We start from the raw sequence: 16199 nt of genomic DNA on the forward strand, positions 1-16199 counted from the left end.
AAATGCAGTTCACTATTGTCCAGACCATCGCCCTCTTCTGTGTCGGCGCCATCGCCATGCCAGGCAACGCTCAGGTTGGCGGCCTCGAGGCACGCAACATCGAGGTTCGCGCTGACTGCAGCCACATCCTACCTGCTTGCAACGGCGGGAAAATCGTTGGCCAGACCAACTGCCGCTGCAAGGGCCAGAAGGAGACCTGTGATCTCTGGACTTGCCCTGGTCCTGCCCCTAACACCGTAAGTCTTTCCTGTTCCCCTACTAACCGACCCTTTAACTACTCAAGCAATGCACACAACCAGTCGTCTCGCGAGAAAAGAACTACCTGCTAAAGACCTTTCTTTTGTTTATAGATGGTTTGCGGCCAGGCGGGTACTGGGTGCGTCTGGATTTAGGTTTTGAACACCTATCCCTTCCGCGTCAGGCTTTTGTGAGGATTGTCAGGGATGCAGGTGGCTAGTCACCATCTCTGGCAGCTTTCCCTCAGAGGCAACAACGTCAAGAATCGAAAACACCCGACATCACCCTAACCCTCGCTCTCATCTCTTTCGCTCTAAATCGGGGTCCAAATGATGTTTTGGAAATACAACACTAGTACAGGCTTTAGGACGGACTGCCCCGGATTATTCTTCTTCTTCTTTATACTTGTTTAGAATCTAACTACCTTCGTCACTCATTAATAAAGACTGCCTGGGCCGGGCATACTCGAAACGAAAAGGAAGAAAAACCACTCCTGCTAAATGTTATTTCCGCATTCTCAACCCGGTTTTACGTGATACTGCCCTTTGACCTCCTCCCTCGTCTTCCTCACCCCTATCCAGGTTAAAGCAGGACCAGTTGTTCAGGTCTGAAGGAGGAAAGGAAAAAATCTTAGTGGCCGAGCTCCGAGGCTATTTATAGGCCGGTGTCGAACTTCGCGAACCTAGTCATTGCACTACATTCTTCAAAACGTTCTAGTCATGAAATGGAAGATGAAGACGATAAGAGCTGAGCTGAATTTCCTCCGCCCACACCTTGACATCTCTGCGTTCGATAGAGAGACGTCCCTATCTATAGTCAAGCTTGGGTAAAAGAATGCCTTAACCTTTCTTGGCCTTGACCCGCCATTCCGCCATTCGCAATCGCGTTGCGAATGGCATCCTTGGCCACAGCAAGGAACGTGTGAGCGTAATGCTCTACAATTGGTTTATCATGTTCGGTTGCCCACATGGGTAATTTAATTGCTCTCTTCCAAAACTCGTTGGCACGGGGAAAGTCTGATGTCGGTTGAGGCTTTGTCCACCGTTTGTCGCCGAATCTCGGAATGGCCTCGTGTGACTGCGTGAATAATGGCACATCGTTGAGGAGGCCAGTCGATCTCGGAATGTCTACCTCCTTTAGCCCACGGTCTTCGAGTTGCTTGACGAACTTTTCACGAGTCAACCCTCGTGGGGCCTCGTCCGGGTTGAATTGCATCAGGAACGCGTACCAAGAGTGACGATCCTTTTGAGAGTCATGTACTTCAGGCATCTCAAGGAACGGGATCTCTTTTACCTCACTAGTGAAGTAAGCCGCATAAAGCTGTCGGTATCGGTCATGGCTGGAAAGATATCAAGTTGCTGGTTCGCAAGCGCTATGGCCAACGGGTGGGCACGTAGATTCAGACCCAATCCGGTCACTGAGTAGTGAGAAGACAGTTACAATTAGTACAATTAGAGCAGAGCTTCTCGGGGAGAGCGAGGCCGGGTTAGAGAAGCTTACGCCAGAATTTGTGAAGCGGGTGAGTCTCTGGAACTTCCTGCTTGGCTCTCTTATAGGATTGCTCGAGAAAAAGAGTCGGTCAAATTCGTCGCTAACACGCCAGCCTGCCCACTCACCAAGTTCTTTTTAGCTTGAAGGGACCACCATGTCGCCCACGTCCCAACAAGCTTTCCATCAACCACGGCTCCGTGGGCGGCGTGCGAGCAGTCTTCGAGGACTTTGATACCTCCGTTGACTCTGCGGGTGTTCTTCACAACCTGGGCCATCCGGCATGGCAAGCCCCACATGTGAGTGACAATAACGGCTTTGGTTTTGGGCATCGCTCGTTTCGAAATCTCTTCCGGATCACTGTTGCCGTCGGGGAGAGCGGGCAAAATATCGGAATAGCTCCATATTGCAGCATTGGGGTAGCCGTGGCGAAGAATGTGTACACTGGGCATAAAGCCTCGTCGCCTAGGCGAAGATCCAACGCCTCAAACATGTGAGGGATGGCGATAGTCCCCGAGTTGCAGAAAAGGGCATGTTTCAGCCCGTGAATTTCGCGCCACCTGTTCTCGAAGGCCTCGTATACGTTGGAGCGGTTGTAGATGAATAAGGACGAGTGCATTTGCTGCTTGATTGCCTCCTCCGAGTCTCGGGAGAGCAATGGCCAGACATGATGGTCACCCTTCAGTGATGCTTCGTGGAAGTTATTTGAGGATTGTAGAGTTTCCGTCGTTCCTGGATTATTACGATAAGAGCGGCGGATTGCATCTGTGACTCGGACGACATCTTCAAGATTACCTAGTGCGGCAGGAAAAACTGAAGACGAGGACTATTCACTCCTAATCCAAGCTGAAAAGCTCCGGAGCATAGAGTGGATCACAACGTATCCCGGAAGCGAAAGGTTTCATTCCCAGCGCTATCTCGCATCGTAACCTGCTTTCCCTCTAAGAGAGTGCCGTTTGCCCCGGTGATAACCAGCGACTCTTCTCCATGATGGGCGACGCGAGAGAGATGTACGCTCCGGATGTTATGCTGTCGGGCCCCCCTGAAGTTCATGATAATATTAGAAATGTCGTCTCCACCGTATGTCTGGTCTACCCGGATGCCGCAAGAATCAAAGACGAAGAGTGCGCAGACTAAAAGCCATTTTCGGATTCGAAGCTGAGTTCTAGTATCATCAAGGCTGAGCAAGGGCTGGCGAAAGCTTGTCGCGACGTGACCGCGACCAGGTCACGAGGAAGCGGTGTGGCACGGCAGAAAAGAAGTCACGTGGAGAATTAGCCAAGGAAGTCGGAGGACTGTATGTCCGACTGATCGGTCGAAGATAAGTTCGACGGAACGGTCGCAAGAACGATCGACCGGTCGGTCAGCCCACGGGCCGACCGACAAGGGAGGAGCTTGGAAGAGAAACGTCTATATAAGCCACATGCTCCACCATGTATCTAGTTTGTCTTTCAAAGACTCTTCAGTAGTTAATTTAAGTAACACTTACACCCTACACTTGTATACACACTAATCACCCTGCATACTGCTTGACTACCTCACCTGCCTTATTAAACAGGCCCCGCAACCCTATCCCAGACTCAAGCTACAAGTAATCCATCGGTAGGATCGTAACAATGCTGAGCTCGGCTGATGGGGGGGTAAGCGACGCAAAACAGGCCCACTTTTAGAAATAAGGCAGCCTAGGAGATACAGCCAGGGAAATCCAATTCCCGCAACATAGCTTGTCGGAGCCCAGCAGCACAACCCAATAACACAAACAAGACCGTGCCGCCCGCCCACAGGAATAACTGACAGTGGCTGGGAGCCACGCAGCGAAGAAGAAATGGTCTGATGGTCGTCGGAATAGTCTAGTGGGAAAGTAGGACATCGCGAAGTCAACAATCAGTCAGAATCTGCACCGTAGGACATCACATCCAAAGAAGAGAAAAAATATTATAAGATAGAAAAGAAGTAGTATTGAGAAAGGAATAGTAAAAGAACGACTTTCAGTAACAACTCTCTGGCGACAGGAAACGACTGATTACTCGCTGCTGCCACGTTGTCCTTCGCCTTCTTCCGCGCTGCTCTCTTCTCTAAGATCTATTCTATGAAATTGGGGGCTACCATCGCCTTTTATGTGTAAGTGAGGGTCGGATGTGTGGTGACTCAAAGACAGTTCTTCTATTGTTTTATGCGCCTAAGTGTCCTGTATTTGACACTTACATACTTTTTGACTTGTCCCTATTCAGAAGTCTCCTTTCTTCATGATCTAGCTCTATTTCCATTGATCAACAGTTCCGACGTTCTATTACTATTCCTGCAGGAGGGATTGCAGCAGCTTCTTGCGGGAACCATTCCAGACCATCTAACCATCTGTTTCTTTTATTTCACTCTTGTAGTGATCGGGCAGGCTGCACTGCTCCGTTTCACTATTTACTACTTAAAAATATATGTAATAAGTCTATTATTATTGTAAATTCACTAGAAATACTAATATTTATAAAAAAAAAAAATTTACTAGTACTTTTAAGTACTTAAATCTATTATAATAAGCTATACTATATATATAACCTTAATCAGAGCCTCTGACAGGTTCAAGGTCTCGGGATGTGCCAGAAACTCTAGAGTTGACAGCAGTCAACAGTTGTCAGCGGACAATTTCCACATGAAGTGTGTCAGGCACAAAGGGTGCGGTCGAATGTTCCGAATCCGTTGCCATTGGGTCCTTGCCGTGCCAAGTTATCGTCGGCCGGCATGTGATTGGCGCAGCCGGCTCCCAGCCTGCCGGAGTCCTCAGGTGTCGTGGCTGAAATAGATTAGGCTAAGTTGGGCCTCAATCAACAACCACAGCGACTATTTCGTCCGAACACGTAGCATCCGTAGTCCAATCCCAGCGGCAACTCCCTCAGCCGAGCCGGTGATATACCCATAAATGTCTCCCAATCCGAACGAATCCATCGCCGCAACCCTCTATCAGCCCCTCAGGCAGGACAGAACAGACGACACAATCCAAGAGCTGCGCCTCCTCTCCATTGACACCGTCCCCGTCGACCCAGCCTCTAGCGAGCTCATCTCCTGCATCCTCCGGACCTACTCTTTCGCCGACGCTCAGAAGGCTGGCTACTTCGCCCTCTCGTACGTATGGGGAGATGCCGGCGATACGCGACCCATTCTGGTCGACGGCCTAACCTTTGCCGCAACGCGCAACCTTGTCGACGCGCTGATCCATGTCTGCGCCGTCGAGCCGGCATGCCGCGCCGGCCTGTGGGTCGACGCCGTGTGTATCAACCAGGTCGATGTGGCGGAGAAGAACGTCCAAGTCGCCATGATGGACCGCATCTATGCCGGCGCCACTGAGACACTCGCCTGGCTTGGGGCCGGTGACGCTTCCAGCAAGGCAGCAATGCGACTTGCCGACCGACTGTGGAACTACCACGATATCATGGGCGTTGCGGGGGGAGAACCTCAACTCGAGAAACTCGCTGAGCCGGAACTACTCCACTTGCTGGAGGAACTAAGGGACACGAGCCTAATTGGCGCGGAGGTCTTCACCGACATGGCGTACTGGGATCGCATCTGGACCGTCCAGGAGGCCGTGCTCCCCAAGTCATGTCGCCTTATCGCCGGAAACCAGACTTGCTTCCTCCATGCCCTCATCGATATAATGGAATGGGCATACCTGGCACCCATGGATAAATTCCTCGCCCGCGATGTGAGCGCTGATTTTCCTGCTGAGGTCGCCATGGTCATGCGGAGGATCCAAGACATGGTCCGCAACATTCAGTTTGACGCAGAACGGGGTCTACCACTTACCCAACTGAGGCATGTTAGAAACGCGGCCTTCAGGATCGGAGCACGTCGAAAGTTCTCCGACGTGGAACAGACGATGGACTGCGTGGGCTCCATGTCAAGCCGTCGCGCGACGGATCCGCGCGACAAGCTTTTCGGCTTAGCCGCCCTCGTGGACATTGGCGTGGAGATCAACTATAATATGTCGACTAAGGACCTTTATGTCGCGTTCGCTAAGCGGATGGTCACGCAGCTAGATGATCTTCTCGAGTTGCTAATGTGGGCTGGGTTGTCCAGCCAGTCGTCCGCGCTTGGCTTGCCCAGCTGGGTGCCCGACTGGGAAGTGTCTCCCAAATGCGCTCCGGTGTATAGCAGCAAGCTCAAGATAACCAACCTGGAAAGTCTTCAACCTGTATTCTTAGGCGAGACCCTGCAAGTTAGAGGCGTGTGCCTGGGAATCATTGAGTCGACAAGCCAGCCTGGCCTTGCTCCTGGTGCGAGGACGAGCATGGGGGCACGCGCGACTCCGAGCGTGAAGGAACGATGCCGCCGTACCTCGGAGGCTGCCGAGTACCTGATGGGCTGCTCTATGACGAAGATCCTAGACGAGGTTCTCTCCAAGCCACTCACCACGCATCGGTACCAGGACAGCATGCCCTTGCTGGTCGCTGTGCTGGGCCTGTTGATGCCTACGGCTTTGCGGGCTTCGAAATGCTCCTTATCCCATGACGTGGCATCGCTTATCCACTGCTTCATCATCTCCGGAGGGATATCTCTATTGCCGGCTGAGAGCAACGACGCCGACGTCGTTGGTACTGCCGTGCGCTGCCCGGGATGTCATGTCCTTTCCAGGGTATGCGACGAGGACAGGACCGAGGCACTCGACCGGAACGACATCCTTCGCGAGGCTGCGTATCATTTTCAGGGACCGGCATTCTACAATAGCCTATTAGGGGATGGATACGAAGGTCGCGCAGGTTTAAGTAGGTATGTTTACTTCCGAACGATAGATGGCCTCCTGGGATACGCAGCAAGGGGCATCCAGGGCGGTGATTCTATTTACATGCTGGGGTCGTGTGCAGACTTGGTGATTTTGCGGCTGGTAGGCAACCACTTCCTTTGGTTGTCGCCGTGTCATGTTGTGGGATTTGGGGATGCGAGCGGTGTTAATTGGGAGAATCTCCAAGGCAGGATTGAGGACATCGAGATCAAGTAATGGCCTGTTGCTACTTCGCATGGGGATGGGATAACATACACTGATGGGAACCCTGCAGTACGATAAGGTTAGAGCCTCTAGCTATATTGCCACGTCGGATCATGTCGAAGGTGCAGCCGATCCATTCTGTTACGGACATAGAGGGTCTAAATAGTGCAATAGTGTCCCAAAAGTGGGTCCATAACTCATCCTCGCATTGCCACCAATAGTTTTTACACTTTGGTAACTATAGCCGCAGGGTGGCCCAAAATAGTGAACCCCCTCGCTCACCCTCGCTCACCCTTGCTCACCCTTGCTCGGGCTGGAGGAGCTGCTCAGTTCCGAAGAGGGAAATAGAAATTCTTGATGAGCATATTGGGGGCATATATTGGCTGTATCAGACGCCCCCCCCCCAATGCGTGGGACAGGACCTACGACGAAGCTGCCATCTGCGCGCCAGGTAAAGGCGCCCATCCGTGGAAGACGGGCTGAGCGAATCTGGACCTCTTCCGTGAGTTAGTTTAGGAAATTTAAATCGAGTGGACGTTTACTACCCCCTCTCTCTGACAGAGTCTAAAGCCGTGTCCATATGAAACGCAGTAGGTGAAAACACTTGGGAAGTATATGGCTTACATGTGCGGCAGCCATGCCATGGTAGCAAGCATGACGATGTTGGTGTGGCATGACGCCCCAACTGGGTATCTCATACCTCAAGCGTCATCGGGGGCAGTGTTACCAGGCAAGAACTCGAGCAATACAAAAGCAGAACCCGCGGGATTTGCGTTGTCGAGCTCGGTCGCGAAAACGCGAGACATCGGCTTTTTGGTGTTGAGCGGGACTGTGGGTCGATTTCGATACGTAGTCTTTGAGAGGTCTCGGGGCTGACGCGCGCGGCTGGACTCGGTCGATCTAGTGGGTTCCGTCTTGGGACTCGAGTAGACGCGCGAGAGAGCTGCCGCTAACTCTGTATTCTGAGAGTAACTTACAGGGCTTGTCTCTGTCGGCTCGGGAGGCAACGATAAATGGCTTCCCAGATGGTCTCCGCGTGAGCATTTGTCCTCCGGGCCCTTCATTGAAACATTTCGAGCAACCTAGTTCAATTTGTCTAGGATGTTCTCTCAATCGGAAGTCGTGGTTACTTATATCCGTAAACCAAGAATTCTACATGGGTGTTACCGCAAACGTCATAATAAAATAATATCTATGCGGAGCTAGACTTATTCCTATGAGGTGATGTCAGGGATCTGCCTCTCTAAAGCCCTGTACAAGATTCCTCTCCTCTTGGCTACGGATTATGTGTGTCCGTCCCTCTAAGGGAACTTCAGTATTCAAGAGCTCGTTCAACCACAATTTCGATTCGGGCGTGGGTCGCTACTTGGATTTCGAGCAACTTCGGGTAAGGAGGGATACCAGTGTACTGCGACATGCATGAAAGGTCGGGAATCTGCTTTACTAAAATTGACAAAGTAAGGGAGCAGATTATCCATTTTTTATCAAAATTTTGGGGTTTGACTTCGCCCTTACGTCTCACCTTGGTGGATGCGCGACCATCAGGTCCGCGCTGGATGATAGCGTTAAGTATCGAGAGCCCTCTCCAGTCTGTGCCGCTCTTAATGATGCGTACGTCCCCGCCGAACTCGGTAATTGGCAACCCAGTATTGTCATCAGAGTGTAGCTGAGCTACTTTTGGATCCGCGTTAGTCTCATGGGATGCTCTTTGGACAGTGAAATGGTCGTGACCGCCGAAGATAAAGTCAACCCTCTCGTCTCCAGCGAGCGTGTTTTGAGAAACCATAATGTCTTCAGCACCCGCATGTGTGTTATAGCGATGACTAAATCGCAGTTTTTGTACCTTCGGAGGTGACGTGCAATTTTCTTCGCGATGGTCGTCGGATCCGAGATGTCACTCTTCGGGAGGTGTTGGCAGTTTGACGACCAGTCACTATTTTAAGTCAAACAAGTAGAATGCTTAGCACGCACCTTCATGGTGCCCTCGGTCTTAACGTTTGAGTCAGATCTTTCTGGATATAGGGAAGAGTAAAATGAAGTAAGTTACGTGCTAGCTAGGCCAAAGAAGCCAATCCTGTATCCGGGAATGTCTTTAGTAATGTACTCATGAGCCTGAGCGAGTAAAGGCTCGGTCCGTTTCGGGCAGTCGTTGCTGGACTTGTAATGCGGCATGGATCGGCGTAAACGGACGCAAACCGACTAATCAAGGCGGCATCGGAGATGTGATACTAGAAAAAAACACATATGAGCATTGCACGATAAATCGCTGCTGAAGGTCGGTTTGGGAAGAGGGAAGAGCGCGGGGGAAGGAGGAGAAGGGCCGCCGCGGGGGGGGGGGGGGGGGGGGGGGGGGGTCTTGGCCAAACGGCGGCGTTGGAACATACCACATCGTTGAAATGGAGAAAACAAACCTCGCGTTGCTCCACCATGATCAGAGTCCTCGCTTGAAGAAGATTGGTTGAGTTTCGGTCGGAAAGGGTAACAAGATACGCCGTATGAGCGGCAGGCGTCTAGAAGGGCTATTCACTTCGCTCGTATTGGCGTGGTCGCGGGCTGCAACTAAATAGTATCACGAGAGGTCAAGCTTGTTGTCAGTCCGTGGCCTGCGCAGTAGTTGATTCTGTTTCCCCGGTATCGGATTATAACATTTCTGACGTGGATAGACGCACGATAGGCATCACCTTCTGGGATACAATCTACTCCACTCTTTAATCTGCATCCGGGCCGCACGCAAAGCACTCGGTCGCTCGATTCGTACCTCCAAACGATGTATCACTGCGCTCGCTTGCTTAGGGCGGAGTGAAATTCAATTCCTTCCCACCGCACCGCACCGCTGCATATTCCTGATCTTTCTCACATCACCATGCAGCAAAAGTACCCCTTTCGCATTTCTCCCTCAAGCTAATGTTGGAATATCTGATGCGGCATAGTACGCTAGCCGCCATAGAGAAATGAAACGCCAAACTTAGCTCAGACTTGATAGGATGGGCATGGATGGTGCAAGACTGTCAAGACTTTCACATGTTATGGATGTTACGACCCTACCGCCAGCCCGTTGGCTCCTATCAGGTAGATACAACTGGTGTAAAGGGCAGGAGTTCCTGTTATAAAGTAAGCGAGGCAGTTAAGCAGTGTTTACTTTGGTGACAGTAGTGTAGTCAGCACGAATCAGAAAGAGGAAGGGCAGCGACAACACATGATCCTCAAAGACTACATAGTACATCTGACACGACTTCTCGGCGCACTTCAAAGTTCCTACGGTAAACATAGAGGTAGACGTTAGATTACCTTTGTGTTCTCGTCTTTGCATACTACATCGTTCGGTACGGAGTAGTCTAATCTATCCGCACCACCAAATTTACATCGTCTAACCGTGACGCTCGCCAAGAACAGGGCGGGTCGCTGCTGCTGCCCAACGCTAAGTTGGCTACCTCGGTTGCCTACCCATCGTATTGAAGCCATCTCTAGAACGAAGAGAGAGAAGAAAAAAAAAGTGAGTTTGACGTTAATAGACGAGACGAGGTTGAAAAGGTAGGTAGAAGGGAAGGCAGGGGGAATACGTACAGTAGGCTTGCAATACAGTCGTAAATGTCGGTTTGCCTACATGCGTCCGCTATTGCTTCATCGGAAACACGTCTGCCGACTTCCGAACCCGTCAGCAGATTCATTTTGACAGTTCAATTATACAAGGTAAGATCTTGGTTCACCAAACCGATGCACTGTCGGTATTTGCCCACGTTGAGGGAGGTTAAAGACTCGACAATGGAGGTGACCGCCGAGGATTCTGTGAGCGAATGAGCGCTGTATCGGACCATGGCCTTACCTCCGAGATACCACGAAGTATGGATGACCAGAGCAGGATGAAAGTGAGGAGCCAGTTCAAGACGAAGCATACAATGATGGTGGCCACTAGAGTACCCATAGTGCTGATGGTCAAGGAGGGTTTAGACGAAAGAGCATCTTGAGTAGAGTTCGAGTCGGCGTTGAGCCGGGAGAGAATCTCACCGGTACCCGTAGCGTCAAAGGTGACCAGGTGTTGCCTCAATACTGCTTCGAGATACCTCTGCTTGATCCGGCGGGTAATTTGAGCACCCGTGTGCATGAATCCGGCCGTGGCGATAACTACCCTGACATTACTATCGGTACAACCATCAAGGGCAGCGTGGGCCCTCATACTCACCGAGAGGGAAGGCGGTAGAGACGATGTTGTATTCGGCTCGTTGTTCGGGGTCGTAACCCTTCAGATTTCCCAGGCGTTGCGGATGTTGCGCGGCCATGCATCGATAACATCCCGGTCAGGGTGCATCTGAGTCCCGGCATGACACGGCTAGAGCCGCAGCGGCAGGTCCAAGCCGAACGAAGCTACGAGGTTTACTAGTAACACTATGCCTCGACATATGTCGACGATAATATGTATATATAGCAGTTTGAGAAAGAAAATATCCAAAAATGGAAGCAGTAACGACTGATGAAGAAGAGAAATATTGATCGGCCACGGGCCCAGTCAGTTTTGATAACCACTTGAAGCTCAGTCGTGTTACGTCCAAGTCTGTTCTCAGTTCCCACCTCAGCCTGGAACCCCGTGCCATTCCTCACGAAGATCAATGTGCCTGACGAATTATTTGCTGGTGCGGTCTTGGGTCTTGTTGCCGGCGAGACATAGCGGATCCCCGTTTCGGCGGTTGCAAGGCTCGAGGTCGTCTCGGCACTTTTGGCCCCGGCATTTCGTGCTGCAGAAGTCAGGCGTAAATACCTCTGCCATCCAGTCCGGAAGCTTATTTTCTCCGACTTTGTCGCCCAGGCCCCTTCGTAGGAAAACACAAGGGGTCGATCCAACCGGATCGTCTTCTGTCCAAGCGTCCACTGAAAGAACTGGTAAATTAAAGAAGCAGTTCTGTTGTAGGTCCAAGCCACCTGCGGCATACTCCGCTGGATCATGACCTTCTTCTTCCTCCACGTCTCCATATCTCTGTGAGGAATAATCTCCCATCAAATCCTGGCACCGCTGCGAACTGCCGTAGAGGAGTTCCAGTTCGTCCTTATATGCCGTGGGTTCCGGATTCTGGTCAATGGTGCCATTAAACAAGCCTGCGATGATGTCGTTGCCCTCTCTCGAGAATATGGTAGATGACTCAACTGTGTATCCAGTATTCCCCGGGCCAGAGGAGTGCAGAGCATAGCATTGTCCATCTAGCCATCTTGCTGTTGAGTGAGCCTCCCTGTCATTGCAAGGCTCCTCGGAAAGCGTGTTCTTCAGGATATAGTAACCACCACCCTTCAATCCAAGAAGACTCATCCCGGCTTGAAGGCAGATGCTCACGACTCGACGCATTCTCTGGTTATCCAAGGCGCTTGTCTGGGCCAAGCAGGGAGGTTAGGTGGGCTGATGGCGTATGAAAACTGGGAGATATGCAAGCGTACGACTTACCAAGCCCAAACATTGTCCAGGTACGCACTCGAGTCACTACTGATGTAAAGTAGTAGTGCCCCTGCAATACATTCAGGCCGAACTTGACCAGAGAGTTTTGGGCAATTGGCGGTCTGAGATCGGTCCCAGAGGCACCACCGATACGGAAGTGAGAGTCTAGAATAAACATCGAGATAAGTAGGGGGTACTAGGTATGGATGTGTTCTTTCATCTTGATGGCTTGGCTTACCCCACATGGCCGCTCTCCCAGCAGCGTCAGCTTTGATATTCCATTGCATTGCGACCAGGCCAGCAGTTGGTCCCCGAGCAGTGAACAGGAGATCTGAAATTTCAACGCCTCCCTCGTCACCCGGATTCCCAACTGTAATCATAATTGTGGGGTCGTCTATGTCATGGAAGGACTGTGGGTGTGAGTCAATTTTCATTCAGGGACCTTGTTCTTGCTGCAGTGTCCTATACTTACTGGACCAGAGGCCATAATCTGAGGCCAACATTCCCCGACAATGACAGCACCAGCTGGGATCTACGGCAGCAAGTCAGCCACGTCCCATAATTGGATATGGGGAACTCACTGCAATGGTCTGCGTGACAATATACACCCCATGCGGAACAAATAATGGCCTTTTTTGCTGGGCAGATAACGAAAACGCCAGACTCAAAGCGGCCGAATCGTCAGTTGATCCGTCGCCTAGGTGAACTGTGTTAGGTTGGACAATAGCCTAAAAAGAGTATCCTCTTACCAGCCGCTTCAACCACCATCCAGTTATTCTCGTCCAGATATTGTGGTCGTGATCTGCTATATACTCCTGCAGTCTTCTCGAACGCAAATCGGAGCTCCTGGGGAATCGAGTAATGAATACCGGTGGCATCTCCAGTTTCACCGTTGGAAAATCCATTCTTGCTGGAGCCTTCGGAGTAGGTCTTGCCAACGAAATAAGATTCGACATATCCGTTCGAGCCTCCGTTCAAATAAGCACCCGATGATTTTGAATCAACCAATGTACGCGTATTGGTATACGCAGTGTTTAACAGAACAACAGTTACCTGTTCCTCAGAGTTAACCGGCTGCGTATCAACGAGGAATGCCGGTCTGTACGTTGTCAAACTGAGAGTCCATGACAGTCAGTGATCCCCCAGGAAAGTTGCTGGTTGCAAAGTTGATGCCGACGTCGCAGTCTGAAATATCGAGCCCCTTCCCTAAATGTCCCGTTAACCTCATCACCAACCACCCAAGTATAAGAGCCGGTAGGAAGCTGAATATACATACAAATCCATCCCCAATCCCACAGCATCGTAATTGCGTTTTTGCAGCCGTTGAACACTAGGTTCTTTGCTGTGAACTGTTGATTGCCACCTACACGTCTTTAGCAAAGCAATGCGGAGCTTTTGGCATGTTCTTATTCATAGAGACTTACACAACATTCCACTCTCTCCACCTTCAAATGTGAGATCATCTATTCCGCCCCCGGACCTTGTGACCCTCGTTGTAAGCGTCGTAGATGAAATATATTGCAGTTGTCTCATCTGTGAATTTCACTCACCCGTTCTCCATGAAGAGGCCAACCTGGCTGCTATCTCGCTTCATTTTAAAGTGAATATTCTGGAGGCTTGCAGCTAAATCACGTCTGGTCAGAGTCTCTCATCTAGGCAGGGTCGGAGGTCAAAATTAGTATCGATGAATACCCTGTGCGACTTGCCCTACTCTCAACGGGTTAGAACGAGATGCTTCGGGGCAGCGACCAAAATGAATGATAAGCGGTGGTCCACTCACAATGCATCCCTTTGACAGCCTGGCTGGTCGTTTCCGAAACATCAATAATGAAGTTTCGGACTTGTCGAAAAAAATTCGCCTGAAGAACTGTTAGGATCCTTGAGATGAAAGGCACGCTTCAGGGGTATTGAAGGTATCTCGATCAATAAGACCAATTGATTTTCGGCAGCCTAGCCTACAGTGTTTAAGTACCACTCGTCATCACCTCCCCACCTATCGTTCCATTGTCCGGTGTAAACGTTCGCCGATACAACACCTGTGCTGTGTCAGAAACGACGTGAAGACTTAGACATCAGATATGGGGACTTGACAAGGTCCACGAAGGATGGAGCGGCCAGAAGAACTGGTAGATTGTGCGGCTGCGCATGCGTCAGGTAAGTAAAACTGGAGGAAGACCGTAATGGAAGTCGCTGAACTTACGTCGCCCACAAGTTGAGTGTAGTACATTGCAATTATCGACGTACTGACGAGATACGTGCCGGGTGGAAAATAAACAGTAGCCGGTTTAACGGTTGATGATCCGCAGTTGTCGCCGCACCGGTTTCCATCACTGATAGCCCGATTTATGGCCTCGGTATCATCCGTTTTACCATCTCCCCGAGCTCCATAATCCCGGACGTTTCTAAACACCTTGTAACCGGGGTCATTCTGGAATGGACTGCGGCCTGGATGCTGGCTGCCCAGCTGTGCAAGCCAGTATTCACCCGCACGGCGAGATCGAGACCGATAGCTCTGGATCTTTTGCTCCTTACGACCAGTTGCTTGGTCCTTGATAGTGATGTTATACTCCTTATACAATCTTCCTTCGCGGTCCAGATCTTGTGCTTCGAGCTCGGCTATCAAGGCAGCGGCCTTCCGCACTTCTTCCGTGATCATTGGCCGGACTAGATCCCGTTTCGATCCTTTCTTTCCACCATTGCTGCCTTTGAGGCTGTAATGATTCCGTCCTGGGTTCTTGGAAATCTCCAAACTCTTTTGACGTGTCTCTTCCATCGCTATCTGGACTAACTGTCGGGCGTTGGAGATTTCCGATTCCGATGTTGAGCGACGTTTCTGAACATAATCGAGCTTGGAGGCAACAGGTTGACCGGAAGTACGTGAATAAATTGGGGAGACGTGACTTAAGAGTTGTTCCCAGTAGGCCTCGACTGTATCAGAGGAAAGGGAAGCCGCAAGTCGGGGGTTCTCTAGCTTCCAAGTCTCCACGTATGTATCGTATTCGGCACGGCGATCGGCTATCTCCTTCGAAGAGAGAGCATTGGGATTTGCTGGACAAGTCTCGTAAGTACGGTCTATTATACTCACCCAACTGACTGGGTGACAGTTGGGGTCTCACCTCCCGTCGCTCCACGAAGGGCGCCGTTGCACCATAACGACAATAGGGCTAGGATAATCCCCACAAGTACCCGTCGCCACCGGCACCGTCGCTTGAAAGGGAAATTCATTTTGAACAAGATGCTGCTGGCTTGTACGCCGGGGGCACCAAACACCGAACTAGGCATTTCTGAACCTCTTAAATACTTCGACTGCACTATCATCAGAGCGGGGAAATAAAACTGCCGAGTCGGGGCTTTGGAAGAGGATCCGTGTCAAGGTCCCCTCGGAACTAGAGCCAACAGTTTCAATATACGTTTTTGGGGGCGGTTCCCATTTCTATCTTATGAGCCGGCAAGAGAGGTTTCTCACGACATACCGGCTGCGGTGGCTTCATGTTGTACGACCTCGTTCTCGGCGCCATTAATTACTAACTCCGCTCCGCCAACCGTATGCTTCTGAGACATGGTTGGCCTAATCATCTTAGGAGGGCGGCACGTATAGTGGATACATGTGGCCCAATTTGCAGCAGCGGGCCTCAGCACTGACATGGTATACTTTCGAAAGTCGTCAGTTCATGAAAGCGGTGCAGCGATGTTTTGACTACGACGCCCGCGTCATTCCGGCCTCAATAACTCTGGTGGCCGCGCCTGCCAATGGGAAAGATCACGTTTCGAGTTGGTACTATAACATGGACCCGACACTCTGGTACCTTTTAGGCCGTTGAATTGAGGCTACACCTAGCACATGGGAGATGCCACCACGGAGCATAAAGCTCATTTGCCATCATCCAAATCAACCGCGACAATCACGGCAAGCCGGCGGAAGTAATCTACCGACAGCATAATCAGGCCACGGCTCGCCTACCTATGGAATGTCTCATGGACGTGGATTCCCCCTTTATCCCTCCCTTTCCGTTCCCTTCTCCAAATCTTTATTTCACAAACCGCGAAGGCCAAACCCAACACTCCTGGGTATTCATCCAT

General features: G+C 51.0%; 4 protein-coding genes and 1 pseudogene across 4 annotated transcripts; 2 read left to right on the forward strand and 3 right to left on the reverse strand.

Annotated features, from left to right (window-relative positions):
- Nucleotides 1-2: 2 nt before the first annotated feature.
- Nucleotides 3-392, forward strand: SAPIO_CDS0719 (uncharacterized protein; the record flags this gene model as incomplete). The annotated part of the gene is made up of 2 exons (XM_016783434.1): nucleotides 3-236; nucleotides 351-392. 2 exons carry the CDS (start codon nucleotides 3-5, stop codon nucleotides 390-392), a joined length of 276 nt encoding a protein of 91 aa, XP_016646200.1.
- A 661-nt stretch (nucleotides 393-1053) lies between these two features.
- Nucleotides 1054-2344, reverse strand: SAPIO_CDS0720 (uncharacterized protein; the record flags this gene model as incomplete). The annotated part of the gene is made up of 3 exons (XM_016783435.1): nucleotides 1054-1557; nucleotides 1854-2190; nucleotides 2286-2344. The coding sequence occupies 3 exons, from the start codon at nucleotides 2342-2344 to the stop codon at nucleotides 1054-1056; spliced, it is 900 nt and encodes a 299-aa protein (XP_016646201.1).
- A 2295-nt stretch (nucleotides 2345-4639) lies between these two features.
- On the forward strand, nucleotides 4640-6712 carry SAPIO_CDS0721 (annotated as a pseudogene; the record flags this gene model as incomplete).
- Nucleotides 6713-10377: 3665 nt separating this feature from the next.
- Nucleotides 10378-10977, reverse strand: SAPIO_CDS0722 (uncharacterized protein; the record flags this gene model as incomplete). The annotated part of the gene is made up of 3 exons (XM_016783436.1): nucleotides 10378-10518; nucleotides 10596-10822; nucleotides 10881-10977. The coding sequence occupies 3 exons, from the start codon at nucleotides 10975-10977 to the stop codon at nucleotides 10378-10380; spliced, it is 465 nt and encodes a 154-aa protein (XP_016646202.1).
- A 341-nt stretch (nucleotides 10978-11318) lies between these two features.
- Nucleotides 11319-15680, reverse strand: SAPIO_CDS0723 (Glucan 1,3-beta-glucosidase; the record flags this gene model as incomplete). The annotated part of the gene is made up of 9 exons (XM_016783437.1): nucleotides 11319-12056; nucleotides 12157-12284; nucleotides 12358-12529; nucleotides 12592-12651; nucleotides 12701-12816; nucleotides 12869-13218; nucleotides 13670-13742; nucleotides 14364-15167; nucleotides 15593-15680. The coding sequence occupies 9 exons, from the start codon at nucleotides 15678-15680 to the stop codon at nucleotides 11319-11321; spliced, it is 2529 nt and encodes an 842-aa protein (XP_016646203.1).
- Nucleotides 15681-16199: the final 519 nt, after the last annotated feature.

Source organism: Scedosporium apiospermum, assembly GCF_000732125.1.
Source record: "Scedosporium apiospermum strain IHEM 14462 chromosome Unknown SEQ_SAPIO_0033, whole genome shotgun sequence".
NCBI classification, from domain to species: Eukaryota; Fungi; Ascomycota; class Sordariomycetes; order Microascales; family Microascaceae; genus Scedosporium; species Scedosporium apiospermum.